Below are 27,966 nucleotides of genomic sequence, written 5' to 3'. Positions count from 1 at the left end.
CACCCCCGCCATCCTCCCATAGAATGTTCCAGAGCTCCTCGGCCTTGCTCTCACTCTTTTCTCCCCTCCCCCACCACAGAATGCCCTGGTTTCTAGGTTCCAGTTCTGTTTTGATTCAATCTTTTCCCTTCTGCTACCCTCAATTCTTGGGCAGCTACTGTAACCAGGTGGCCCCCCGGGCTCTGGACCTGACCCTTGTCCCATCCTGGAGGCTGCTAGGCAGCCCCGATTAGTGCCCAAGCCAGAGGGCCCAGTCCCAGATGGAGGTGAGCTGGGCCTCGGCCTTCACCAGAAGCCATACCCCTTACTCCCGCAAGCCCTAGGGACAGACATTTGGGACGGTGGTCCTGGGGAGATCACCATTCTGGCCTGAACTGTGGGACTCAAGCGGAAGAGAGAGAAATGGATCCATCCTATTCTCAGGCAACAGACTGGGGGAAGGGGGGCTGGTTTGGAGCGTTGGGGTTCACAGAGCTAATATCTTCAGAGCTGATTTGAGATGTCTTGGAGGAACTGAGTCAGATAGCTCTGAATGGAGAGAGAAGATCTATAACAGATTGATATCAATAGGCAAGAAACCTCCAGCTATAGCCGCTGATCTCCTTAAAGAAGGAAAAAAGGGCCTAGTGGAATGAAATCTAACATATGTGTGCTTCTTTTCGGCAACTAGACACTTTTCCCCTCAGTTTTTGCTTTGGAAATTTGATATTTCAGCAGGGACAAACTAGATCCGGGAGGACAGAATAAACTGGATTGAAAGGGCTTTTGAAAGAACTGTAACCAAAGTGATCCTCTTTTGCTGAGACATACCCTGAACCTGCCAAGAGACTAGGAGGAGATCTCAAAAATATCATTCTCCATAGGTTAATATAGATATGATATAATAACTACTCTAAGATGCCTCAGCAATCTCATTTTTTTAATTTGTCCAGGGAACATCTGGAGTTCGTTCCTTTGCTTTAACAGGGGCTGAAGGAGGTGATTAATACGTGGTTATTCATAGACTGTAGTGATTTACTCTTGAGGTATTTCACCTGGCCTAGGACTATAGGTCCTTAAAACTATCTCATCTTGTTCCTTCCTCCTTTCTCTGTGATTAACATGTCCTGACCTTTCCCTGCTTGTCATTGGCCTGGTGGCAAGCTTATCCACCATCTTCTATGACTCCATGAACATATTTTATGATCAGAGAGGTGAACTGTGAGTTTCATTTTGTGGTAATAATGTGGGATTAGGTCTTGGTGGCCTCTTAAACTCTTGTTTTTACTAAAATGGAGGCATTTCCTTAGAAGGCTTCTTAAGTGTTACAACTTTTCATGTATCTTATTTTATCTCCTTAACCAGATTGTAAGTTCCTTGAAAGTAGGGACTGCTTCCTATGTGATGTTATTTTTTTTATATTCCCAATGCCTTGTGCATAGTAGGTGCTCAATAACTATTTGTTAATTCAAAGCCTTGCCCTTGGGAGGTGACCATTACTAAAGGGATAACCCAAGTAAACCATAGATAGAATCAGAATCAGTCTTTGTAGCAACTGTCAACGTTTCACTGGGTCTTGAAGCGTTAGAAAATTTGTCAATTTTGCCTACCACTACAAACTTCCCCGTTACTACTCAATCTTTGTTCTTCTGTAGTGGAATGTCTATAGGCTTCTCCAACTCAAGAAAACAAAAAAGACTCTATAAAGAGGATTTAGTGATTAGAGAGTCTGGAATGCCCGGAAGTAGGGGAAGGGGGGGAATGTCTCTGATTCTACTCTCATAAGCAGAAATGAGTTGTTAATAGGAATGAAAGTTTCAAGGATAAATTGGTTGTGGCTATAGAATTTTTTTTCATTGTACTTTTAGGTGAGAAGAGGAACTGGGGACTTAAAAAAGGAGCAAGGAAATGAAAAAAGGGGAGGAATGAAGAAACGGGGCCAGAAACCGCTCTGAATCTTATTTCTAATTTAGGGACATCAAAGGAGCCTAGGGAAGGGCCAGATTCTAGATTCTCCCATCAGATGCTCAACCTCCTGGGTGGGTGGGGTCATGCTATGTTTTAACTCCTAAAGTCAACCCTGGTCTCTATCTTAGGACACTACCACTGGAGGTAGAGTGCTAATAATGTCTTTAAAGAGATTATCAGTGACATTGTGGACATTTCCCTCTTTTTTCTTTTCTTTTTTTTTTTTTTTTTTTTTGACAAAGATGAATATTACCCTGTGAGTTAGGGAACCAGCTCTGCAATGCATCATTGTCCAAAGGGCACCCAGATGTCAAGGCCTCTAGTTGCCTCATTTCTTGCTGCATTCCCTCCTTTTTCTCAACAGCTCTTCCATTGTCTGGACCTGAAATGACCCCGAAGTCCGGCCCTGTCCCACCCTGTACTTCACTTCCATTACCCCCACCCCCTCCAGGACCATCAGACAAGCCTCCTTGGGAGCCATCACCCCAAGCTCCCATTTCTTCACCATTCCCTCCCGGTAGCCCTCTGGTTCTGTCTGCTTTCCCTAGTACACTGCTGGTGACAGGGGATGGGGGAGCAGGCCCTAGTGGGGGCGGGGCTGGCAAGGTCATCGTCAAAGTCAAGACAGAGGGGGGTCCAGCTGAGGCCCCCCGAACTCAGACCTTTATCCTTACTCAGACTGCCCTCAATTGGATTGCCCCAGGTCCTCCCCGTGGGGGCCCTGAAGGTCCCACTCCCCGGTTCCTGGCAGCCACCAATGTCAAGACCATTCTTCTTGCAAAGGCTGTTGGGGTGGCCCAGGCTGGTGAAGGAGAGGGACCCCCAACCCATCCTCCCCTTGCCCCACCACCCACTGCCCAGCTAGCCCCTATTGTACCCCCAGAAAAGGCTTGGCGGGGGTCTGATGGGACTCCTGGGGAGGGAGGCCCACCCCCGCCTCGGCCCAAACCCTCTCTGGGTGACCTTTCCTGCACCTCCAAGGGTGTATATGAGAATTTTCGTCGTTGGCAACGTTACAAGGCACTGGCCCGGAGACATCTACCCCGGAGCCCTGATGCAGAAGCCCTTTCCTGCTTCCTCATGTGAGTGAGTGCTTGCTTTTGGAGTTAAGACTATTCTTGGAAGGAACATAGTCGGGAGGCTATGAACTAAAGTAGTTTGAAAATATCTGATAGTAGATCAGGGACCAGGGTTCAACTTCAGAGAAAAAAAAAATCCTTCATACTTTTATGCACAGGCAGAGCAGTTCAAATGGGTCAGCAGGACAGGGAGGGAGTTGAGGGTCTGTAAGCAAATAATATTCTGGGCCTTTAACTTCTATTTATTCTGGTGGAATCAAGTTTAAATGACTCTCAAGGGCAGCCTTGAAAGGAAAGAAAGGTCATGAGAAGGTGGCCTACATTCTAGGGAATATATATTGAAAGGGCAAAGGGTTGCAGACTTAGCTAAAGGCTTGGTGTTGGTGTGAGTGGGAGGCAGGAACAGCATTTCGTTATGTATCCAAAAATCAAATCCTAGATCTCACTCTTTTTGCTGCCTCTTTGAATTATTTTCCAGCTGCTAAAATTAAGTTTCTGCTGCCCCCCCCTTGTGTCTTCCATAATTTCCCTGTTACTGTATATCTTAGGGAAAACGCTGAGTCCCAGGACTTTGGAGAAACAAGAGTCCAAACATAGCCTTGCAGATAGGTTCCATATGTTTTTTAGCTTGTCAAAAAGGTTGGCAGATTTGCAAAGGAAATACTCCCATCTTACCTCCGTCATCCATCTTTACTTTGTTACCCATGTGACCCTGAGCAAGTCTGTTCATCGATATGTTATTTCATTTAATCCTCACATCAACCTTGTAAAATTGCTGGTATTACTTCCCTCATTTTATAATGAGGAAATTGAAGGAGGCAAAGGTTAGGTGATTTACTCATGGTCACATGGCTAAAACATTGTGGAGTGAGAATTTGAACGGAAGACTTTCTTGACTTAACAACCAGCCCTCTTTCTACCACACCACCAAACTGCTTGAATGAATTAACCAATAAACATTTATTAATTACAGACTATGTACCAAGAACTAAGAAAGCACAAACAAAACCTCTAAAGTTTCTACTCCTCTACAAGATTATAAATCTAGAATTCGAACCAGTATGTGCATATATAAATAGAGAATGGTGGGAAGGAATAAGCATTCATTGAGCACCTATTACATTTCAGATTGTATGCTGAGCACTTTTACAAGACAGTAACTTATTTGATCCTCACAACAACCCTGGGAGATAGGTGTTATTATTATCCCTATTTTACAGTTGGGGGAAAAAAAAAAAAAAAAAAAAAGGCAAACAAGAAATTAAGTGACTTGCCTAGGATCACATAGACATAGATCACATAGGTCTTCCTAATTCCAGACTCAGAGAACTAGCCACTTTTCTTTCCAACTGCAAAGTAAGTAGAATGTAATTTTGACAAGGATTCGGGAAAGACTTCATTTAGGAAAGGAGCTAGGGATTCTAAGAGAAAGTGAGTTAAGTAGGGTGTGGATTCCAGGCATGAAGAATGCCCTCTACTAAGGTGTGAATATAAGAATACCCACATGTTTGGGGTGCTGAATCCTCATCCTCATCTTGTTGATGTTGGCTGAATAGGCAAGAAGCAGCTAGAAAGTTCCCTATCCCTTAGAAAAAAATATGCTTGATATATACACCTTCATTTACACTTCATTTGTATTAACAAGCTTCTGCTTTAAGATCTAAATATCCCTATCAAGAGTTAAACTTATCTGAGTCATGCCTTGTTATGAATTATCTTAATTATCTTAATTGGGTTATTAAAAAGTAGATTATGATCAATTTTATTATTTATTTTTATTATTAATTTTGATATTATTTAATAATATTTACAATAATGATATTGATATTATTAAAAAGTAGCAATGAATAAAGTGCTAGACCTGGAATCAGGAACTCCTGAGTTCAAAACCTACTTCAGAGTACTTACTAGGTCTGTGATGTTAGATGTCGCTTAACCTCTGCCTGTCTCAGTTTTCTCATCTATAAAATAAGAATAATAATGATAGCATCTTCTTTCCAGATGTTGTGAAGAAAAAAATGAGATAATACTTGTAAAGCATTTTGCAAGATTTAAAGCTTATCAATCTTTACCATCACCATCATCATTATCACATTTTTAATACATAATTAAGATCATATTATTAAGGAAATGGGAATTTTGATTGGGGAAAGTGTCAGGATTGGAGAAGTAATTTTGGAGCATCAGATACTATTTAGGGGGAGGGCTGGCTCTAGTATATAGGGTTCTATACTTAGGGTGCCTTGGGCTGCTAAAATATGGCTTGAAGACTTTGAAGATTTGAGTGCAATGGGGAAATGCTGGAACTCTGTCTTCCTAGAAATCAGCCGGAGTCAGGATCACTAAACGTCTTTATTCTTGATCTTTTACGGTCAAGGTCAGGGGGTTAGGTGTAGCAATCTCACACACATACCTTCCTCCCTCAAACACCACAAGAGACTGAGAGTGAGCATCTCAATTTTCTCTTCCTCTTCCTACTCCTCCCATACACATCACTTCCCCCTCTTTGTCCCACCAATCAAGTCAGCATAGAATAGCTGGGGAGGGTCAACCTTCAAACAAGTTAATAGGGAACCTTCCAATTGGCAATTAGTCTCGAGTGCTCCTTTATCCAAGTGCATTTGCTCAGTTCTAGCCCTTTACAGGGAAAAGGGGAGTTCCTGAAGTTAGGAGAAAGGCACAGGAAGGAAAGTAGGAAAACAACAGTGATTTGTTCTGCCTGAGGTCTTGATGATGGCTATTACTATTCCCTACCAGTGAAAAACGTTTCATGTGTTTTAAATTGCCTGTTTCAAGTTTTCAGGCATTTGGGCTGAAAAGCTTTTGTAATGATAGACAGAAAGATACCAATTAGGTCTGAAGGCATATCAGCCATAAACACTTCCTTCACCTACAGATTGCAAACCCACTATGCCTTTGTGTAGAGTTTGATGAGTTTGTATAGCTCCCCCAAACATCACCATCTGGTGGGAAGTCTGGCAAGGAGTCTGTCCAAATTGAGCCAGACTGACCCTCAAGTTAACAGGATCTGTACATTAAGTGCTTCTAGCTTAGTAGAGCCTGTCAGAGTTTGAGGGCAGCTTTAGAGAACATAAGAAGTACTAGAATAGGATTTAAATGGTCTTTCCTTTTCCATGCCTCTCTTCTCTTCTCCATCTCTGTTTCTCTCTTCGACTTACTGTCTCTTATGCCACTGTCCCTCAAATCTAGCAGCTATTACATCACAAATTCTGAGACTGATAAATTAATTAGTCAAATGAAAAGCATTTAATAAGCGCCTGCTATGTGTTGGGGATATAAATACAAAAACTAAAACTATTCCTACTCTCTAGGAACTTAAATTCTAAAAGATCTGCCTAATTTCTGATATAATGAGTGAGGGAATTCTCCTGTCCGGTTGGGTGTGGGCTCTGATGGGGACAGATATGAGGGAGATAGGGTGGGATGGGGCTGTAGAAGGGGGCATGAAGCAGGATAGGTGGATGTGTGAAAGGGGGAACGGTGGGGGTGGTGTGAGACGTGACAGGAAGAGGGGTGTTTTTAGCCCAGTGCTTCGTTCGTTGGCCCGGCTAAAGCCAGCGATGACCTTGGAGGATGGACTGCCACGGGCGGTGCAGGAGTGGGAGCGCAGTAGCAACTTTGACCGAATGATCTTCTACGAGATGGCAGAAAAGTGAGTTTGACCCTTGTTCTCTTAACTGAGGAGGGATTTATGGTAGGGATCATTTGACGGGATGACTATGGGTGGGCTGGGTCCAAGGTCTAATGGCAGACTGGTATCTGAAGATAGGGCAGCACAGAGCTTCACAGGACCTGGGATCCTACCTCAGTTGTTATCTTGCAGTATGTGCACAGACTCATGCTTTCTCTTGCTAGATCTTCCTGCTGCATCTATTATTTCACCCATCAAGAGCTACTTTCAAGATCAGCTGATTTATAATCCCTCCCATCTACCTCAGGCTCTCTATCCCTTTTTTGGGGGAGCTCCTTTTCTTTAGGGACTGTAGATTGAAAATTCAGAGATGCCTTGGTCTTAGCTAGATTTGAACCCTGAGATCTATTAAGTATTTATAGAAAACCAAGAGTAGACACCCCATACATGTAGTTCTTTTACAACAAAATGCTCAGTTCTTAAGGCAAGAAATTGGAGCATTAAGAGACCATCTAATCAACATAGCTGGGAAGTGGGAAGCATGTTCAGATGTGGGCATTGTTCACTATTCTGGAAAGCTAGGTTCAGCTAATTCTTGCTTCTTTCCTTCATTTTATAGTTTCTTTCTAGCTCAAAAAACTTTTCACCTGGGCTTGGCTACCCCTTGCTACTCTTCTTAAATTCCAAATATGCCATTCCTATGCCAGAAGTTCCTGCTGCTTTCTGTAATGGATCATTTTGGAGAATATGTCCTGTAGTGGGATCCACCTTTCCTTTTTACTGTTTGATGATCACCTAAAATGACTCCTCCCCTTCCCCCCCAATTCCTCCTTCACATCATGGCTAAAAAAAAGACCAAGATCTCTTATTTCACCCAAGGACAAATCCAATGGTCCTGATCCATATTGGACCCCAATGGCTCAGGAGGGAAAAGTGACAGGTGACCTTATACTTAAATCCAATTCACTTGCATGTCATAGCAGCACCTCACAGATGTCACAGTCCTCTTTGAGAATGGACAAACAACAAAATAACACATAGGTCTGACTCCCCTACTAAAACAAAAAAACCCCAAATAACAAAAGAGAAAAAACCTTCAGAGGCTCCTTGATACCTGAAAGAAAAAATACAAACTGACTATCACTTTTCATGGACAAACTCTTAAGTTCTCCACTATTTGGCATAGTACTAGTATGGGGATGGGCCAACTTAGAGAGGGATTTCACATGTGCTTTTTTGTTATATATGGTTATTGATTATAATTTCAATTCAGTTCAATAATTAAATAATGGACTTGTTCCCTACTACCTAGAAAGATGCTTAGGTCTTTCTTACTTAAAAAGCTTACCTTGAACTTAAAACTATAGTCTGATACCTTTTTTTTTTTTTTCTGCTAAACTCCTAGAAAGACTAATCTTTTGTTTGTTTCTGTTACTTCACTATCCATTCAATGCTCCATTCCATGCTCAATGATTTTCCATTGACATCATTATAAGATAAGTTGCTAATAGTTTATTAATTGCACATTTTCATGACCTTTTTTGTCAGTCTTCAGTGAAATTGACCTTTCTGCAGTTTTCAAAACTCTTGACCACATCTAACTTCTTAGATATATACTCTACTGCATTGATTTCAGTATCATTGTTCTTTCCTGGTTCTTGGTCAACTTCATTGCTTAGCATTTCTGTTTTCTAATTGTTGGTGTCCCTTAAAACTTTATTCTAGGTTGTCTTGTCTCTTTTATGTTGGTGATGATGATAATGGTAGGCAACATATATGAGGTGACAATGTTTGGAAGTGCTTTACAAATATTTATCTCATTTCATCATCTAGTTTATCACCTTATATGGGAATCTCTCATTCCCTTAACTCTGAAGTATACATATATATAATCCTAATTTCCCACCTATCATCTCAAACTACACTTGTCTGAAACTGCTCTCATAGCTAAAGTAGCCCAGCCTTTCTTTCCTCCCAAATTTCTTTTTTCTTTTGGTGGAACTACCGTCTGTTGGAATACACAGGACAGCTGCTGAAATACACGGGAGCCACCTGACAGTGGCTGCTTGGAGATCCAACCCAGAATAGATCTCCTCTTATGAGAGGATGATACAAGGAGACTGAGAGGCAGTTACTGTTCTGATCTCTCTCACTGAGAGGCCATTGTCTTGTCTGACCTCTCTCCTCTTCCTTCTGCCTCTAATTTAGCTCATTCCTAGTTTGCAACACCCGTGTCAGCAAAGGTGCCTTACAATTCCTTCAGTTATTATGATCCACAGCTATGGAGGCTCTCAGAGAATTGACCTGTCCCTTAATAACCATCCTCCTATTTAATTTGAATGTGAAATTTCAAGGTAATTTTTGATTCTTCCCCCTTGCCATATTTTCTACACTCAGGTACAAAGTTTGATCAAATTTTCCTCTACTACACCTCTTGCATCTGTTCTCTTTTCTCAACTCACAGTGGGACCATTCACCCTAGTTCAGATGTATCATTACTTCAAAAGAACATTTTATTGTTGGCTATTGCACTTTATATCACAGTCGTTTCTTCTTCTTCCCTCATGAAATCAAACCCTTTTTTGTAAGAACAATACAATAACATAAGCAAAATCAAGACAAGGGCTGCTTCTGAAAGTGTAAATATCATATTCCACATCTATTGTCCCTGAAATTTTCACTAGGAAGAGATAAGTATGTTTCCTTGACAGTTCTCTAGGACTGAGATTATTCATTGCAATTCACCATAATTTTATTGCTTTTTTTAGTATTATTGTTTACATTATTGTAGTCGTATGTGCTTGGTTCTGCTTTCTTCAGTCTATATTATTTTGTTGGAAGGGCTTTCATGTTTCATGTCTAAAATCCTAAAATTACTCATTTCTTATAGCATAATATTTCATTTCATTCTTAGAATTTGTTCAGCCCTTTCCTAATTCGTAGTTATTCATTTTGTTTCCTGTTTTTTGCTACTACAAATATTTTGTTTATCTATTATTATATATATATATATATATATATATATATGGTTTTGTGTGTGTATATATGTATATCCTCCCCCCCCCCACACACAATATACCCTTTTCTTTCTATCATTGATCTCCATGGGGTATATACCCTGTAGTGAGATCCTTATTTCCTCATTATTTTTTGCTGGGACTACTATAGGATAGTTTCCTAAATAGCCCTCCTCTAATTCTTCCTTTACGTCATTACTAGAATAATACACAGTTCTGACCATGTCATTCCTTATTCAAAAACTTTAAGGCTCTTTGATATACCTGTAGGACAAGATACAGTAACTTGATTTTGATACCTTCCACAATATAATTCATTTTTTCTGCCTTATTAAAACTTGTTCTTTCACACTCTCTGGGTTTGGCTTGACTTGTGGTCTCTAAATTTCTGTTCACTCCCTCCCTCATCTCTGCATTGTGGAATCCTTTTTTCCTTTAAGACTCAGGCCTGATGCCAACTCCACTGTGAAGCCTTTCTTAATCACTCATTATTCTTTTCCTTAGCATTTTGGCCCTCTTCTTTGTCTCCATCATTTTCTATCTTCTGTTAGGATGTACATGTCACAGGACTCCGCCTCCCCTTTCCTTCCTCTCCCCTCCCCTCCCCCAAAGCCTTCCACCCTTGCTAGAGGTCAGACACTGTTACTTTTTGGTTTGGATATTTAGTATAATGCCTTTATATTCTTTGAATTCAATGTCAATTGTGTTCTTTGCTCATTGCTGTGATATATAAAAAGGAAGACTATAATACTGACCCTTAGGAGTTTCTAGGCTCCTCTGTGGCAATGCTATATTCAATTATCACCATTTTTTTTCATTATAGGAAATATTCTTGGGTCTGGATTTTATCTCCCTCATCCCCTTACTCCCTTCTTACCCTCTTATTCTACAACTGATGAATTGGGACCAACTCTGGGCTTTTAGAGAATTTTATCCACTACTTTCAGAGTATAGAATCAAGCAAACCTGCTGGGGTTCCTTCCCCCCCACCCCACTTCCCCCCACCTTCCAAGGTTGTTGTGATGATCAACTGATGATACCACATATAAAGTGCTTTGCCAATCTAAAAATGCTATAAAAACAGGTGGCATTATTACATTATTATAATTAAAAGTAGCATGTGTATTATTAACATGTGCCTATTTCATCTCAGTGAGTAAAATGGTAATTTCAAAAGAGGGTAGACATCAGGGGCTATAAAATGAGACCAAGGTGTTGGTCTGAGCACAGGAAAGACCCTCTATTTCTCCTCACCAGAATGCAGATAAGGGAATGTATGTGATGACAAGGATTACTAGCTTTGGTCAGCATACCTGGGTGCAAATCTTGTCTCTGGTTTACTATTTGTTGTTGCTGGGTCAAATCATTTAACATGTGAGCTTCAGTTTTCTCATGGTAAAATTTGGGGATTGGACTAGATGGTCTCTAAGCTCCCTCCCAGCTCTAAATCTATGATCCTGTGGCCTTATAGGACCTGCTTCAATTCTGTGATCACTTTACTGGGAGCTGGAAAGTCAAATGAGCTTTACCATCAATCCTTTGCCTTTCTTATCCTCTACAGGTTCATGGAGTTTGAGGCTGAGGAGGAAATGCAGATTCAGAAGGTGCAACTAATGAGTGGGTCTCAGTGCTTGCCTCCTCCAGCCCCCCCTAAGCTTGATCCCCCAGGACCTTCAGTCCCTGAGATATGTCAGCAACAAGGTGAGCCAAACTTCTTCCAGAAGGAAAGAGAATATGAACCAGCCATGTATCATCTGGGATTTGCAAGATTTTCACTGAAAGCCTGCTATCTGAAATTTTGGACTTCTTAACCTGAATACATCACTCTTTTACATGTTAACCAGCATTTTGTATATATTCCCCCCTCCCCTGAAGCAGTTGGGGTTAAGTGACTTGCCCAGGGTCACACAGCTAGAAAGTGTTAAGTGTTTGAGGGCAGATTTGAATCAGGTCCTCCTGACTTCAGGACTGGTGCTCTATCCACTGTGCCACCTCCATGCCCATATATATTTTAATATTCCTTAAGAGAAAAAAAAGCCCTAAACTAAGACTCCTACTTTGTGTCTGCAGCAGCTTTTCCTTCAGAAGTAGTAGTGGAATTAACATTGCATTAAAAAGTAGTCCTGGGCTTTGGTCCTCTTTCCTCTGCTAACTAGCTATAGCACCTTGGGCAACTCCACTAATGGTCTTTGGACATCAGTTACCTCCTCTTTCTCTCATTGTTTAATTAATCTTGGTCTATTTTCCAAAAACAAACAAAAACCCCACCACCAAATAGTTTAAAAATACTTTAGGAAAATTCACAAAAAGTTAAACAAATTGGGCATATTCCATCTTAAAATTTTTAGACAAGGAGCTAAAAAATAAATATATTGCTACTTGGTTTCTGTTAGTGAGTACAAAATAAAATTACATCAATTTCTGGTCCTTTAGGGAAAAGACTTATCAACTTTCCTGTGTCCAGAATATAAACACTGCTTGTATTTTCTGAGCAATGATTATAAAAGTAAAATTCTGAGGTGCTTTAGCACTTTGGCAATGAAAGTAGTTAATTTCAACGTGAGTAAAAGTTATATTAGTATTTGAATATATAAATTCACAGCTGAGGTGAATCTTATATTAATCTCATTTCAGGTTTTGGATCAAATGATCTTTTCTGATTTCTTTTGGCTCTGTTATATAGGTAGCTCTTAATTTCCCTTGGTTCTGTATTTTTTTTCCCTCTTAGTACTGCCTATTATTGACTTTTTCTCCCTAGGGCTCTCATGCCTAGTGTTCCCTAGCCTTTGCTAAATCAAGTCAGGTCTATCCATCTGGAGATATCTTAGTACAGCTATTCAGTAGTATTGATGGACAGAGACTGGAGAAGAAGGGGCAAGAGTCATAAATGCATATATTTCAGTCATTATAATTTCAGTTTTTGTACTTTTACTGATAACCTTTTTAAGTTCCTAATCCCAAGGGGATTTTGTGGGCAATTTTCCCATTTTGAGGGAAGGGCTTGGGGGAAGTTCCCTTTCCAGTTACAGTATACTATGCCTGGGCTTATGCTGTCTTTACCTGTCCTTTCAGTTTACATCCCAAAGAAGGCAGCCTCTAAGAGTCGACCCCCCCGCCGTCGCCAACGCCGACCTCCTCGCCCTTCAGCCCCTGAAGCACCCAAAGAGATCCCACCAGAAGCTGTGAAGCAGTATGCTGACATTATGGCCGGGTTGGTAGGAGCTCCCCATGCTGCCACTGGAGAACCAGAGGGAAAACATGATGAAGAAGAAGAGGAGGAGGAGGATGATGAAGAGGAGGCCTATCCTGATCCTGGACTGTTGAGTTATATCGAGGAACTGTGTGCTCAGGATGTCTTTGTTTCCAAGGTGAGAACTGGCCCCTGGTGAGAAACTCTTGGAATCCCACAATTTGGATGGTTTTTTTTTTTTTTTTTTTTTTTTTCAAATTTTGTTTCTTGCTCTAGAGCAAGGAGCTAGGTCCCATTGCCTAGCTTCAGATAAGAATATGGGAATGAGCAGGAAGAGCTGAGACCATTCAATGTGCTCTTAAGAGATCTTGGCAGCCAGGTTGCCCCTTTTTTCTCTGACTTGTGCCTCAGACCCATTTTATTTTTCTTCAGGCTACCTTGAAGCAGGTAGTTGGTGCTGTGGGTAAGAGAGTTTGACTGGGAGCCTAGATCTGAGTTAATTCCTAGTTCATATACTTATTAGATGGATGACCCTGGGCAAATGACTATCTCAGTTTCCTCATCTATAAAATGGGTATCATAATAGCACTTCACAAGGTTGTTATGAGAAGATCAAATAAGATAACATAGAACAATGCTTTGCAAACCTTAAAACCCTATATAGATGATTATTTTTGCCTCTCTCCCAGGTGGAGGCGGTGATTCATCCTAGGTTTTTGGCAGAGGTGCTGTCTCCAGAGCAACAGAGGGATCCCCTGGCTCTAAGTGAGGAACTAGAACAGGAAGAAGGACTCACTCCCACTCAGGTAAAGGATGGGAGGGACATCCGAGGGGGAGGAAGAATCAGGAGAGCCAGGAGGGAAACCCCATGAACTTGTCCAAACTCTGCTCCACCCAGAATAGAGTTGTCTAGAGATGAGTAATTACAGATCTGAGACACAGGTGCAGGTGAGGAGGGCTGAAAGCTGCTCATTTTTATGTTGTTACCCAGATGACTAGTTCTTCATTGCCACATCCCACCAAAAGCAGAGCTTGAAGCTATCCTTTTTTCTTTTAGCTAGTGCAGAAGCGGCTATTGGCCTTGGAAGAGGAAGAGGAAGAGGAGCCCCCAAGCTGCAGTGGAGCCCAATCAGACTCTAGTCCTTCTCCATCTGATGAGGAGGAAGACGGGGGTGGGCGGCTTCGACCCTCACCTGGGGCTCGTATGGTTGGAGGCATTGTCCGCCTGGGGAAGACGGTTTCTCCAGAAAAACGGGCAAGGGGAGAAGGACATGGGCAGGACAGGGCAGCAGAAGGCCCAAGGGGAGTAGGAAGGGAAGGTAATGCTTTGTCATCCCCTAGTAGCTGGGACCTTCGACTAGACATCTCCACTCCACGAGTAACTAGGGGCCTTTTAGGGGTGGAGGGCAGAGGGTCGGGGAAAGGTACTGCCCTGGTGTCTTTATATCAGGAAGGCAACTCAGGAGGGCCTGGAGACCAAGGGGACCATTTGGTGACTGAGGGGATCCTAGAATCCTCTCCCCACAGCTGGCAAAAAGGACCTCATTTGGAGGGAGCCACCCATTTAGAGGCTGGACCTCCAGAACCAGTTGATTTCACTACTTCTTCACAAGATCAGGGAATGGGACAACAAGTCACCGGTCTCAGAAAGGGATGCCAGGTGACAGGTCTTGGGATGCTTCCTCAAGGGAAGGAGCCATCTTCTGCTTCCCAGGAAGAGACTGTGGTGGGGACTTCTTGGAGAGATGATAGAGGAGCTCCCATGATCAAAGGCGTGAGCCAGAGCCCCTCCTCCAGAGCAGCTGGGGATAGGGAGAGGACCCCATTCAGCTCAGCCCCTTGGGTGAGTAGCAAGGGGGACTTCACAAATTTGGAAATGTTCCCAGAACAGACTGAGGGGATCAGAGAAATATCTCAGTATGTGGAGTATATAACAGAGTTTCAGGGAGATTGCCATGCTCTAATACCCCAAAGCCACATTTCTTCCTTGGGCCACAGAGAAATACTTGATGACACAGAAAAAAGTTTTTTCTTTTCTGAGGACAAAAATGACACAAGTCCCCTAGAAAATGGTAACTACTACAATCTTTCAGAGCTCCTGGGGGCCAGCAGCCCCATTTTAGGGTATGAAGGACACATCTTTGGAAATGGACTGGATCTTAGTGATTTGTATCCTGAAGGTAACTCCTTAATAGAGGGCAACAATGGTGCCTCCAACCTGGAGTCTGCCAAAAACATACTCTCCCCTAGATGTCAAGAACGTGACCTACTCTTGGGGTCTGGAGAAGGTTCCTCCTTTCCAGGGATGGGATATGATGTTAGTATAAGTGGCAGTAAAGCAAACTCAGGTTCCCCTGTTCTGGAAACCACAGAGAATGGCAATTTACTGGCTATCAGAGATGACCACGACTTCCAGTTAATTATTGGAGTTAACTCAAGTTTACCAAAAAGTGCATGTCAAGAATGCCAAAGAGCGGGCAGAGAGGAGCTTAGTCTACTAAAGTACAAAGACACAAGTCCCTCACTAGGGACCAAGGGTGACTCTCACACACAAGAGTCTCAAGAACCAACTGCCTCTAACCAGTGTCGTGGGGACACTCCCCCAGTCCCGGAAACTAGTGACCCTGTGGCTCTTGGAGAAACCTCCTTTTCAGGAAAGGAAACACCTAGACCCACAGATAGGGATGGTAAAGAACAAGAGGAGGAAGAGGATGATGACGAACTTTCTAACTTTGCTTTCCTCTTGGCCTCTAAACTTAATTTGACCTCAGAGGGGTTGCCCATTAGTCCTCTACCTGCCCCTACAGAGGTTACGGATCAAGCATCCCCCTCACCATCTCCAGAGGCTTTGCCTGTACCCAAGTCTGGGAAACGTGCTCTGAGAGGTGAACTGTCCCCTGCAGAAAAAAGGCCCTGCCGGGGGGATGAAGTGGCTGTCTCGGGGGAACCTTCCTTGAATGTGGGGGAAGAACCGACTGTAAAGCCCCGAAAAAGGCGCCGTGAGGGTCATGTCCCAGGGAGGAGGAAGAAGCGAAGGAGGAGCTTGTAGGGGGCAGCCACATGGCCCAGCCCACAAGGAGCGATTCCTCAGGGGTGGGGCCTCGAGTGGATCTGGGCCCTGCAGCACTTGGTCAGAGCTCTCTGTCTTCTCAGCCATTCCTTTCTGGCTGCTCTAGGGAGAGGGCAGCAACTGACCCGCATGGAGATGACCACCTCAGTGAGAAGTGAGATGTGAGAGGACCCTTGGGGGAGTTTTATGAGAAAGTGAATTAAAGACATCCCTGTTGGAAATGGTCTGCAGTGAATCTGTCCTTTGTTCTGTCTTTGCTGCCAGGGGAACTGAGGCAGAGTAGAGGAAGGGAAACATCACAGGGGATCCCAGGTTCTATGTGTGCACAGAGGATATGGGATCCTGTCCTCCAGCCTCGTGCTCTCTCCCTGCAGCCGTCATCAGGAGAGAACAGGTTGGCTTCCATGTCCATCTCCTGGGTTTGATAGGGTTCTTCAGGTATTTCATCCATCCCCTTTCCCAACCCCTGACAGATGACAGCCCTATGCTGAGATAGCTCTAAGAGGAGTCAACTGGCCTCACTGCATCATCTGTCTTCATGTCTCACAGTCCTCACCAATGGTAAGTTCTTAATGGTATTTAACCTCTACCTGCCCTCTTGGTATTGAATTGGTTTCCTCTAGGCTGTCCCAAATGGAGTGTGTTTTAAGACCCTTAATCCCTACCCCTGGCCCCAGCAAGAAAGAAATGGGGCAGAGAATTCCTATAGAAGGCCCACCATTAACGTCATAGGCATACAGCACCTCTCACTGGGTTTAGGAGCAACTCTTGGTTCCCGGGCAAGCTGATCTATTAGGCTGACAGTACTGTTCCATTTCTTCCAGCTCTCATCCTCTGCTCCTCCTTTCCCTCTCCAAAGGCTGCTGTCAGCTGTGCTGTGGTGAGCAGTCATTCTTCATGTCTAGTGATAGAACAGGAATTGGGCAGAGAGAGAAGAGAGAGAGACAGAGAGAGAGTGTGTGTGTGTGTGTGTGTGTGTGTGTGTAACAGCAGTGATGAGGTATTTTTAACAGTGGCAGGGAAAGGAAAATAAGATATGGAGTTTTAAAGTAGAATATCTTGTCCATCTGTAATTACGAACCATTCTGGTACTTTCTTGGATGGCCTTTGGAGGGCTTAGCCATCCCCAGACATTTGGAGTACTCAAATGAGCAATCCAACTGCCTTCAAACAGTTATGCCATTGATATGGTTGAGCTTCATGTTTTTTTTTTTTTTTTAATAGATATAGATATAGATTTATATTTATATATAAAATAGTTTTTTACAAAAAAACCAAAACCAACTTAAAAAACAAAACAAAACAAAACAAAATCAGGAGTCACATGAACAGAGATGGAGGCATGGGCTAGTCCCCCGGTGCTGCCCTGAGTCTGAGGGGCTGGGATCGAGCTAGGAATAAAGGGGTGTGGAGGGGACCAGGATTCTCAGTCGTTTTTCGGCTTGGAGGTGTTCACAGTCCCATTGGAAGTTGAAGTTGGGATACTGTGAGATGTGGCTTCTGGGGTTTGGGGATTGGCCCGAAGGGTATATGGGGGACGTAGGTAGGTGCTGAAGAGTCTTCCATAGAGTGGGTCGTGCAGGGAGAAGTTCTGGAACTGGCCTAATGAAAGGAGGAAGAAAGTAAAGGAGATAAGGAAAAGAGAGAAGGAGGAATGAAAAAGAGGATGACTCCTAGTGCCAGGGACAACAGATCCTATGTTTCCCCACAAAGTTGCCCCAGCTTGATTTCCTCCTTTCTTGAATTCATATATTCTCAGTCCTAGTTCTCTCTCCATAGTTTTTGCTCTTCTGAAATAAAGATTTCTGCTCTTCCCCAGGCCCTCATCACTTTCCCTGACTTTCTGACCTGATTCCACCTCCCTTTCTAGAGTGTGTTTTGATCTTCAGTATCTGTTCTTCCTGTGTTCCTTTTTTTCAATTCTTCCTCACTCCCCACAGTCCCTTTGAGGACAGGTTTGAAGGAGGGAGGTGACTCACAGAGGGAGAGGCCTTGGGTAGATGTGGACTGGCACAGCTCGGCATGCAGAGTGGCAGTTGAAGGTCGGGGTGAGCCCAGCAGCAGGTGCAGGATGGTGCCAAAACCCTCTTTGTACAACAAACGGCCTGGTCCTTCTGGTTCCTCTTCAGCAAAGAGCTTTATGAGGGGGGGAAACCCAAGGAAAAAAAAGGAGAGTTATTAGTCTGGGATTATCTCTTTCCTTGGTCTTCCCGACACTTCCCTCCCCACACAGCCCTTTCTGAGACTCTTCTAGGCCAATCACAGTAGAACCTCAGAGCACTTTATAGCTATCACTCCAGGCCCTACCCTGCCCTGGTTTTTTCCTAGATCTCCCCATATTAAGCTTTGCTATAGTCTAACTGAAGTGACAGTGGGTCAGGAACCCAGGTTCCAGTAAATACCCCAAACATTAAGATAGACTATTTTAGGTATTTCTTTTTGTATGTGAGCTTATGTTCTGCATATCCAGCAATCCCCTCTCCCCCCCCACCCCCCACTTCTAATACCTCAAAGGCTAGACGAGTCAATTCTTCAAGGCTTCTGCCCCCATCTAGGGCTGCCAGTGCAAGAGCTACATCACGGAAATCCACTGAACCACTGGAATCCTATGAAAAATGGGAATTATGGCACAATGGTCAATAATGTTAGAATGAGAATCTTTGTTCATCCTTTTCTTTTGCCAAATCATCTTTCAGCTCTATACCAGATGCCTAAGAACTGACTCCTCTGGGCAAAATTCTTTCCCTTTGGGATGCTGAAGGGTGAATTTCCTTAAAATAACATGAACATCTTCAAGTTATCTTCTGAATGATGAGATAAAATGATTTCTTACTCCAGTTTGAAGGGAGTGTTCAAGACTTCTATAGGGAATCCCCTTTCCCAAGGGAATTCCTAAGGAATTCAGGAAAACTCTAGATCACTGACAGTTTTACCTACATGTCAACATTACGTATTCATTGTTCCTAAAGCTGGATGAACTGGTTTTGCAATCTCATGGTCTTGGCTGATGTGGGAAAACTGGTCAGACAGATAGAAAGAGGGCCACTGGCATCACTTATTATAAAAAACTGGGAGTAGGGTTACTCTGTGTGTGTGTGTGTGTGTGTACCCGAACTCTAGTTTTTTATTCCTGTTCCTTTGGAGGAATGTCAGAAATTTTGGTGCCTTTACTTTGAGAACCAATAGATCTGTTTTGTCTCTGATGTTCTGGGGATTTTTGAAAACCATATTATCTGTTTTGGATAAGGAAGAACTCTGGTATTCAATAAACACCAGACATCTTCCAGGAAGATCATCATTCTTACAGTGGGCAAAGTCATTAGAAATATTTAGAATACCAGGAATTTCCTGAAGAAGCCTGGGAGTATTTGGGAAACATGGGAAACTCCCAGATTCTTAAAAAAAAAAAAAAAACTGCCAAGATTATTGAAAATTTCTTGGGAATATGGTGGGGGAATCTTTGGCTTCCCTGAGAGATAGCATCATAACCCGCTACTACAGTGCTGCTGCTAGATGCTCCTAAATAATATAAACCAGGAATTTGTGAGCAGGATCAGGATGTATGCATGGGCTACCACTTCCAACTGTCCCTCCTGAGCACTATGGGATTTATCTGGAGAGGGCCACCCAAAGACAAGGAAAAGAGGCAAAACACATATATTTAATATTTATGGGACAAAAGTTATGAAAACTGCCAAGCCATAAGCTCTCAGCTCTCTACTCTGCTTAATTACTTTATCCCATCTCCTTCACTTAGAAACATACTTGGCTCTATCTGAGACCAGATGCTCCTCAAGCTTTAACAGTATCCAGACACTGCTGTCAACTAATCTGTGACACTGTACTTGTTATTTTCTCCCTGTATTTCCTTATCTTGCTTAGTTCAACAAATATCTGCTGTCTACCATGGCTGGACAGGAATAAGAGGGCCAACCAACATAGCAGATAGAGTATTCTAATATGGTTTCCCCAACTAGCAGGATAATGCAGCCTTCAACATTTAATAAGCACCAATTGTGTACAAAGCATTATGCAAGGGAAGAAATCAAGTTTGAAGTCATTGTTAGTACAAAGCTTACAGTTTAGTGGAGGGTTATAGCACAGGCACAAATAATTATAATGCAAAATGATGCCTGATGAATGCATTAGATGTAAACAAAATGTTTGATGAGATCTCTGGGGAGCCTTTTCCAATATGGCTTTCAATGTTTTCTAGAGACAGTTTCTAATATGTCTACTGAAAGACATTCCCCAAATCTTTAAGCTATTCACTTTAGGGAATAGGACCCTTGGAGACAAGACTCTCCATCCCTCCTCACCTGCTGGAAATAGTCGAAGGCGCCAGACACAGTGTGAGGGTCAGAGAGCTGCAGCTGTTTGGCAAACTGTTCTTTGCTGACCATGCGACTCCGGCCTGGCTCTGCTCCGGCATCCACACAACCAGGGGACAAACTACAATGGAAGTGTTTCAGGCTGGGACGTTGGACCAGTTCCCTTCTCACCATGCTTCTCAGAACTTGTGCCTGTCTCTCGAGTCGTCTGCCTGGGTGTGTTCCCAGACTGTATTCTTAACTAATAGTCCCTTGAGATCTCCCACCTTTCATACTTCAGTGCTTTAATTTCTCCCGTCTTCCTTTGATTTCCTCATTTTCTTCCCCCCTCCCCCCTGCCCTTTACTTGAGATTCCACTCTTTACTGAATCCCTATTATTTGTGTTTCTTGTTCTTTCTGTATTTTCTTCTGATCCTCTCCTCTCAGACGCTATCTTTCCATTTCTCCCCAATTTCCACCTGTATTTAAATCACTCACCCAGCCTTCCGGAGTACTTTTCCCAGCTCCCACAGCTGAGGTTCCAATGCCACCTTTAGCTGACCAACCACAGTCACAGGCAGGTTCCCCACAAATTCACACTCTGTGGCAGGAATTCCCAAGGCCCTATAATGTGAAGAGAACATAGAGAAAACGGTTATCTTCAGGGATCCTACATCTGGGACAGTACCAATTCTACCTGCTGGAGAAGGCAAATCATCATCTCTGAATTTTCATTACCTAAGAATTCATGTTTGTTTTTCAAGAGCCTATTGAGTGGCCTTCTCCCTGCTCTAGAACTTTGGTTCTCTGCCCCAGCACCTCACTTTCCAGTCTGCCAATCCTCCTTTGTTTGTTCTCCATAGGGGCTCTAAGCTCTTGGCCTTAGAAACTACGGTGAAGTTAGGTGTGTGCATAAAGGACACTCACTGTGCCATGACCCTCTGGACATTGTTGGCATAGAGAGTGGGGTTGCTGCTCTCTTCAGGGCTGGGCTGATACACTGGCAGGAACTGAAATACAAACATATGCCCCAGTAAGGAATGTCTTCCTGGGGACACCTACTCATCCCCCATTCCCTTTCCCCAGGGCCTTCTATTTCTTACCTCCACATCCACAAGGCTGCAAGGCTGGGAGGCTGTAAGCCAGAGGACTTTGAGCCTGGGGAAGAAGAGAGTTTTGATGCCTACCAGGCCAGGGATCCTATTTCAACTCTTCATGAAAGGACCTCAACAATCATGGGGGAAGTCACAGGCCATTTGGCTTTATTCAAGGAAGTGTGCCCTTTAAATGAATCCTCAAAGTAGATTTTCAGCTAAACACAACTGTGTGGAGAGGCATTTATTTGGGAAGCATGGGAGGGGTAAGTGAGAGGTTTGGGGAGGATATGCACAGCCATCTTATTTTGTCATATTTAATATTAGTTAGGACTAACATCAATGTAAGGCCAAAAGAAATAGTAAGCCCCAGGGAGTTGTGTCAGAGGAACGAGGCCCCAAGAGCAAGGAGAATAGGTATGGAGAAAGCCCTAGGGGTTTCACTGTTAAGATGAGGTTACTGGGGGGTAATCACTGAGAACAGAATAAGCATATCAACTAGAATAGTAAAGGCTAGGGTAAGAAAGCAGAAAACACTTTTTTAGACTATGATAAGTTATGAGACCCTGGAAAAAGTAAGGTGGTTAAGGGAATGCCTTTTCTGGGGTAGTCCCCAGCCTTAGAGATGCCCAATTGTAAGAGGGGTTATTTTGTCTAAAAGTTAGCAGGATGAGTTGGACAGGATGACCTCTGGAGGGTTTGGCCAGCCTGGTGGTAGGTAGGCTGAGAATCCTGGGCTGGAATACTCAGCCCCTTCCCTTTTCCACCACCCCATCCTCAACTCCCACCTCCTTTCCCCCACCACATGCCCAAGGGCACCACCAGGACTCACACTCCAGGGCCTCTCCATGCCCAGCTTGTAGTGTCCTAAGGGAGAAGCAGAGATTAGGAATGAGAGGAAAGGTTTGCTCATTCTTTCCAGAAATTGCCCCTCCTCCAGACTCTGCCAGCTCTGCCCCTTCTACCCAGCTTAGGCACCATTTTCCCCATGATGCAGCTGATGGTTGGCCCCATCCCATTTTTAGAACAGATTCAAGCTCTTTTCATCTTTACACTTTCTTGGATTGACTCACCAGACTGTTGGGGTATCGGATGAGGACAGGCTGCACAGGCACCCCTGCGATGAAAGCTCCTAAACCCCATGCCCAACCCCCAAAATAAAGGTTAGTGTTGGGGGAAGAAGGGATGAAGGGTCAGGGCAATCCCCAATAGAGTCTCCTGCTCCAAGTTATTTCTAACCTGAAATCTGGACTTTTAAAATATTTACTAAAGCTCATCATGGACCAGTTGGCTCCCTCCCCTGGAATTCCTAGAGTTGAGTCTCCCCCCACCTAAATTGTTCCTCAACTGTGATACTTTTCCTCTAGTCCTCCTCTACTCCATCTCCACTCCCTGTTCACCTGGTTTGAATTTGAGCAAGGCCTTCTTGTTGGAACAGGTGCCCTCAGGAAAAAACAGCACCTAAGGAGTACAGTAGGAAAGCAGAACAGGAATGGAGGTGGGAAGGAGGGAACAGATGGCTGTGTATTCTGGAAAGTCATCTCAAAGGACACGAGATGTCTAGGTAGCTTCCTGTGACCCCCTTGGAGATTGTTTTTCCCTTCACTTGTTGGGGTTACCCCTTAACTTTCCATGAGACGACTCAAAGTGGCTCCCAACTCCTATTTCATGCAAAGGCCCACTCCTGTGCCCCAAGATTCATGCATAACCATCTCATGCCTTTTTTCCTAGAAGAGGGAGTGTAGTGAAGGTCGAGCAGCACCAAGAATATTAGTGATATCTCAGCTGCTGCTGTTGGAGTGGAGAAATTGGCAAGTGGTATGTTTGGAAATGGATCCTATAGGACAGGCTTAGTTAGCACGAGTCATAAAACCTGGACCTACCTGAGGCCACTTGCCTTTTGAGGTTGCCCGCCTTCGGACCTCCTCCACCACCTTCCTTCGAGAAGCAGGGTCATGTCGGGATACCAGGATGGCTTGATTGAAACGAAGAAGTGCTTGGTGGGAGGAGAGGGGATACAGAAATAAAAACTGGGTTGGGGATGTTATAGAATCATGGAATTTTAGGAATGGAAAACATTTAAGAGATCATCTAGCTCACCCCTCACATTTAAATAGAGACAATGAAAAAGGAAAAAAGACATTAAGTAACATGCCCAGAAGCTAGGAAATTAGAGAAGAACCAGAATTAGCATTCCAAGTCAGAAGATGTTCTTTATCTATTGTTCCCCGTACCTAAAATGTCTATGCTTTGAGGACAACCAAATTACTTATTGTAGGATTGTGTCCAAACCCCTCATTTTACAGATGAGGAAACAGAGGAAGGCAGAAGTTAATGACTTGCCTAGAGTCACACAGCTAATTAGTATCTGAGATTTGAATCCAGATCTTCCTTCAGCACCCTATCCATTTTGCCACACGGTTTCTTTCTAATCCTATCTTTAAAGGCAATTGACTTGAGTGTTCTCCCCATCTGGGTCTGTCTCAAAACCAGTGCTCTACCCATTATACCATACTATATATTACTATCTTGAGTTAAGAATTTTCCCTTTATGTTCTGTTACTCATTCTCCAGTGCCATTGAATCCTCACTCTGCTACTGAACATTGAGGCAAGTCACTTTTCCTCCATGGGCCTGTTTCTTTATATTATATATATATATATATATATGTATATATATATATATATATATATATATATATATATATATATATATATATATATATATATATATATATATAAAACAATTGTTAGATGAGGTGATTTTTTTAGATACCTTCCAACTTCTTTTATTCTGATGAAGAGACCAAGCATTTAATTTACAAATGTTGCTAATTTGCATATCACTTTCAGCAAAGACCCAACTGAATCCAGGCCAGTTCTCCCTAGATTTTTCCTAGTTCCTAGTTCTTTCCATTCAAATGTCTCCTTTTCCCTCACCATTTTCCTTCCACCATAGTGTGCTCTTACCTCCAATGACTGGTACAGAAAGGTTTTCAGCTCGGGATACAACCTTGGGTAGGTCACAGGGCAGCAGGACAATGGGGTCAAAGAAAGTTGAATGGGGAGCAGCAACCAGGACAGGTGCCTCTAGGCAAGAGGCTCTATGACCTCGAACTCGGATGCGGAGGAAGCCCAGAAGGAAAAAGAGTAGCCGACTCAGGCCTAGCACCCCACTGTGACACACTGTCCTGTATAAGGTAAACTTGGGTATCAGTAGGATATAAATACTCACCCTCACCCACCCTAAGGTCCCTGACAACTGGGCAAGTATCGCTGTATTGTCTGGGAAAGGCTTTTATCTCCTTCCCCTCCCCTCACCCTGCCTCAGCAATCCTGCCAACCGGGCTAAAACAGTCTAGGTTCTAGGGGATCTCACCCAGACGGTAAAATCTCTGGAAAAAAGAATGGAGTCTGACAATCTTGTCACATGACCCAATCTTACAGCATCCCATTTTAGAGATGTTGTCCCAGGTACCCAGGTGGCAGGGGTAGATCAAAACAATATCCCACCCACAGAGTTTTAACCCTCCTTTCCCTCCCCGCCATGGATTCTAGTGTTCTACCCACACTTTCTTCCCTCAGTGTTGCCTTCCTTTCAAAGTAGATGAGGATGGGCAGCAAGGAAGAATAAAGGGCTGTGGGATGGAGGAGCCTCTGCGGTTTGTCCCCTGCTTTCTCACTTACTTCCTCCATCCTGTGATTGGCTCCTGGAGCTGCTCCTCGGAGAGACCAGCCACTTGGAGCCAGGCAAAGGGCCAGAGGAGAAAGAGGACGAGGAAGGCCAGCAGCACTCGGATAGGGGCCAGCAGTGCCCCCAGCAGGCAGAACTGGGCAGAGGGGAAGGGGGTAGGGCTGTCAGAACTTGGAAGACCTCCCTTCACGGCCTACTCCTTTTCTCAGGGATGGAAGGAGGGCCAGAGATTTCCCCCTTTCTCCTGACAGAGGATGGCACAGGCAAGATGTTAGAGATAGGGGGGAATATGGGAAAGCAAAGGAGGGGTCAAACTAGAAGATTGCAATTCTTAAGACTATAATTCTATCAGCAAAAAAGATAATGGATGTAAATATTTAGTGTTATGCAAACATAAAATTATTTGGATTAAGGAATGAAACTGGGGAAGAGTGGGGTACAGGGGATGGAAGGGAAAGAAACTGCATAGAATAAGGACGGTGAAAACCTGATGAGAACAGGAACATAAAAGACTAAGGACTTGAGCTCCACTTTTCCTGCCTTTCAGCCCCCCCTAACCCATATGTAGCTCAACCATTCACAGAGGTCCAGGTGTATCCCCTTCTCTCCTGTCTGAGATGGAAAGTGAATTTGGGAGATAGACTGGCATAATTTCACTGCTTTGCCATCTCCCAGGTTATTTAACAGGGATACTCTGGAATGGGGGAGGGGAGGGGATTGGGGCCCACGTTAGGGAGCTAGCATTAGAGTTGCCAGGAGCCCAGGTTACTCTGGCAGTAACCCTGGGGAGGTAGCAGGTAAACAAATCCCTGTCTTTAGAGCCTAAGTAGAAGTAAAAATCAAGAGTCCACCTTTTTTGCGTCCCTTCCTAGTTTTCAACCTTCTGACCTCTCCGGGGTTGTCCTTTTCCTGCAGCCATCCTCTCCACCCCATCCCCCCAAGGTGCTGCAGTGCAGGGGGTTGGGGGGGAGGTGGGAAGGGCATAGGGACACGGGTAAGGGCAACCAATCTTCTCCCCTAAACCAATTTTCCAGGTAGAACATTTAATATCCCCACCCAAGTTGTCTTTAATCCAACTCCATCCTCAGAGTCCTCAGGAGCTTTTTAGGATGCTATCTTTATCCCTCCCGGTGTCTTCCATCTCTTCCAGTCTCTGGTTCATCACAACCTTCCTAATCCTTCTAGGTCTCCATTCTTCGGTCTGTTCTGGTATCCTTTATCTCCCCTAGATTGTTTCACCTATGGCACTCTTCCCCCCCAACACCACCACCTATATTCTCCACATCCAAGGCTCTTTTCCCCAGTTCCCCTCTTCCATCTCCCCAGGGCCCAAACGCCCCCACGTCCCCCAGCCCCGTTCGTTCTTCCAGCTTCATCCGACCTCTAAACTTCCCCCGTCCACACCTCACCTTGACCCTCTGAAGACGCGAGAGGTGCAGTTCGTGTACGAAGGGGTTGGGCGGTGGGGGGGGCCCGGGGGCAGGGGTCGAGGGGAGCCCAGTCCCCCGGGCTGCCCCTGGCTCATGGTTTCGGGAGGCTGGGGGCTCCGGCCCGGGCCCGGGCCCCCGCTCTTCGGAGCGTCTGCTGGTGGCGGCTGCTGCTGCTGCTGCTGCGGCGATGGTGGTGGGTGGTGGTGGTGGTGGTGGTGGTGGTGGTGGTGGCGGCGGCGGCGGCGGCGGCGCGGCAGCGACTCTGGCCCCAGGCCCAGCCTGATGCTGGGTGGAGAGAGGGAAGGGAGGGGGAGAGGGAGCGCCGAACCAGCCCGGCGTTGTCAAGGCTCGGAAGGGGCGGGGCTTCCCGCTTTGGGGAGTCAGAGTTCCCCCACACCCTCCTTTTGCATCCTCCCCTAGCCACCATCCCCCCCCGCAGTTCTTCTCCCCGCCCCAATTCCCAGGGCTTTTGTTCCGCCGGAGCCGGATGCTCCTCGGAACCCTCAGCCCCCGCCTGGTCCTCCACTTCTCCGATGGCTCCGGGGCTCCGCTCTGCCTCTTCCCCCGCAGCCTCTTCCCCCCGCAGCCTCCTCCCCTCCCACGGCTTCCCCACCTCCTTTCCCTTTCACCGCCCCGCCGCCCCCACCTCAGTCCTTCCCTTCTATGGCTTCACTACTGCAGCGCCGGGCCTGAAACCGAGGGAAGGTGCGGGGGTCACGGGGGGTGGCAAGCTTCAGCTCGGAGTGGGGAGGAGGATGAAGCCTGGGGGCGTCCCGGGCGTAGGTTGAAAGGTCTCTCCCCCTCTGGCCAGAGCCACAAAGGTTTGGGGGAGATTAAGTCGGGTACTCTTGGACGATGACGAGAAAGAAACTAAGAAATGACAAGGAGTTACAGATTCCAATGAAGGGGAAGGGATCGCCCTGTCCCGGCCCCTGAGACGTCCTCCGCCGCTTTCCCTCCGTCCCTCCCCACTAACCACCAGAGTGGGGTTAACGACCCCATGACTCGGTCCACCGCCTTCTGGTGGGCCTCCTTCCCTCGGAAGTTTTTCCCCTTCTGTCCTCCCCTCCTCCCGCCCGCCACCCCGACTCCGATTGGGGAGTATTCCTGAGATGCCCCAGATTTCCGGCTAGACCTGTGCTTTATCTGCTTTTACTTCTTTGAATAGCTAAACTTTGAACATGATTTTTAGGGAGGGACTTACAGGGTCAAATATTTCTGAGAAAGTCAGCCCCTCAAAATCAAGCTCAGAGTTTACCTATTTCTAAGAAACGGCTCCGACTTACTCAGGGTAGGAGAAACAAAGGTTTGCTTACTGGCTAAACCACTTTTCTCCCTCCTCCCTTCTCTCCCCCTCCTCATACGCAAGAAAGATATTGGTACATTTTTATATGAAACTGATCTTTCCACGATTCTCTCAATTTCTTGAGCCACTGCTAATCTCTGCTGGCTTTAGCCCCTGCTGCAGCTCCTCTTCCCGCAT

At 44.7% G+C, this 27,966-nt stretch overlaps 2 protein-coding genes across 3 annotated transcripts; one reads left to right on the top strand and one right to left on the bottom strand.

Annotated features, from left to right (window-relative positions):
• Positions 1–119: 119 nt before the first annotated feature.
• Positions 120–21,440, top strand: NUTM1 (NUT midline carcinoma family member 1). Of its 2 annotated transcripts, XR_012486375.1 has the most exons (11): positions 120–266; positions 2,312–3,029; positions 6,571–6,699; positions 11,257–11,396; positions 12,768–13,063; positions 13,575–13,691; positions 13,943–14,728; positions 16,220–16,349; positions 16,429–16,516; positions 16,780–16,835; positions 21,353–21,440. XR_012486375.1 is itself a non-coding variant. In XM_074289168.1 (7 exons), the coding sequence occupies exons 2-7, from the start codon at positions 2,335–2,337 to the stop codon at positions 15,932–15,934; spliced, it is 3,369 nt and encodes a 1,122-aa protein (XP_074145269.1). In that variant the 5' UTR covers positions 120–266; positions 2,312–2,334; the 3' UTR covers positions 15,935–16,016. The 2 variants fall into 2 exon arrangements, 1 of the variants encoding a protein (XP_074145269.1); XM_074289168.1 differs by lacking the exons at positions 16,220–16,349; positions 16,429–16,516; positions 16,780–16,835; positions 21,353–21,440 and having other exon boundaries at positions 13,943–16,016.
• Positions 17,147–27,966, bottom strand: LPCAT4 (lysophosphatidylcholine acyltransferase 4). Its single transcript, XM_074284784.1, has 17 exons — positions 27,918–27,966; positions 27,376–27,590; positions 27,160–27,286; positions 26,463–27,070; positions 25,047–25,189; positions 24,330–24,550; positions 23,244–23,356; positions 22,761–22,821; positions 22,434–22,492; positions 22,193–22,227; positions 21,370–21,424; positions 21,194–21,276; positions 20,765–20,890; positions 20,275–20,407; positions 18,463–18,561; positions 17,935–18,091; positions 17,147–17,557 (listed from the first exon to the last, which is right to left on the bottom strand). Exons 1-17 carry the CDS (start codon positions 27,964–27,966, stop codon positions 17,382–17,384), a joined length of 2,460 nt encoding a protein of 819 aa, XP_074140885.1. The 3' UTR covers positions 17,147–17,381.

This window comes from Sminthopsis crassicaudata, chromosome 2, assembly GCF_048593235.1.
Source record: "Sminthopsis crassicaudata isolate SCR6 chromosome 2, ASM4859323v1, whole genome shotgun sequence".
Taxonomy (NCBI): domain Eukaryota; kingdom Metazoa; phylum Chordata; class Mammalia; order Dasyuromorphia; family Dasyuridae; genus Sminthopsis; species Sminthopsis crassicaudata.
The sequence above is the reverse complement of the archived record's forward strand: the minus strand, read 5'-3'. Positions and strand labels throughout refer to the sequence as shown.

Bases quoted from the DNA above. Each gene is read 5' to 3' on its own strand.
- LPCAT4 (XM_074284784.1), bottom strand. From the start codon at position 27,966: ATGCGGGAAGAGGAGCTGCAGCAGGGGCTAAAGCCAGCAGAGATTAGC. The intron at 27,071-27,159 runs GTAGTGAAGCCA...GGAGGGGAGGAG, and splicing joins GTTTCAGGCCCGGCGCTGCA to GCTGCGGGGGGAAGAGGCTG. The intron at 21,277-21,369 runs GTAAGAAATAGA...TTTGTATTTCAG, and splicing joins GCAGCCTTGTGGATGTGGAG to TTCCTGCCAGTGTATCAGCC.
- NUTM1 (XM_074289168.1), top strand. From the start codon at position 2,335: ATGACCCCGAAGTCCGGCCCTGTCCCACCCTGTACTTCACTTCCATTA. The intron at 11,397-12,767 runs GTGAGCCAAACT...CTGTCCTTTCAG, and splicing joins TGAGATATGTCAGCAACAAG to TTTACATCCCAAAGAAGGCA. The intron at 13,692-13,942 runs GTAAAGGATGGG...TTTTTCTTTTAG, and splicing joins AAGGACTCACTCCCACTCAG to CTAGTGCAGAAGCGGCTATT.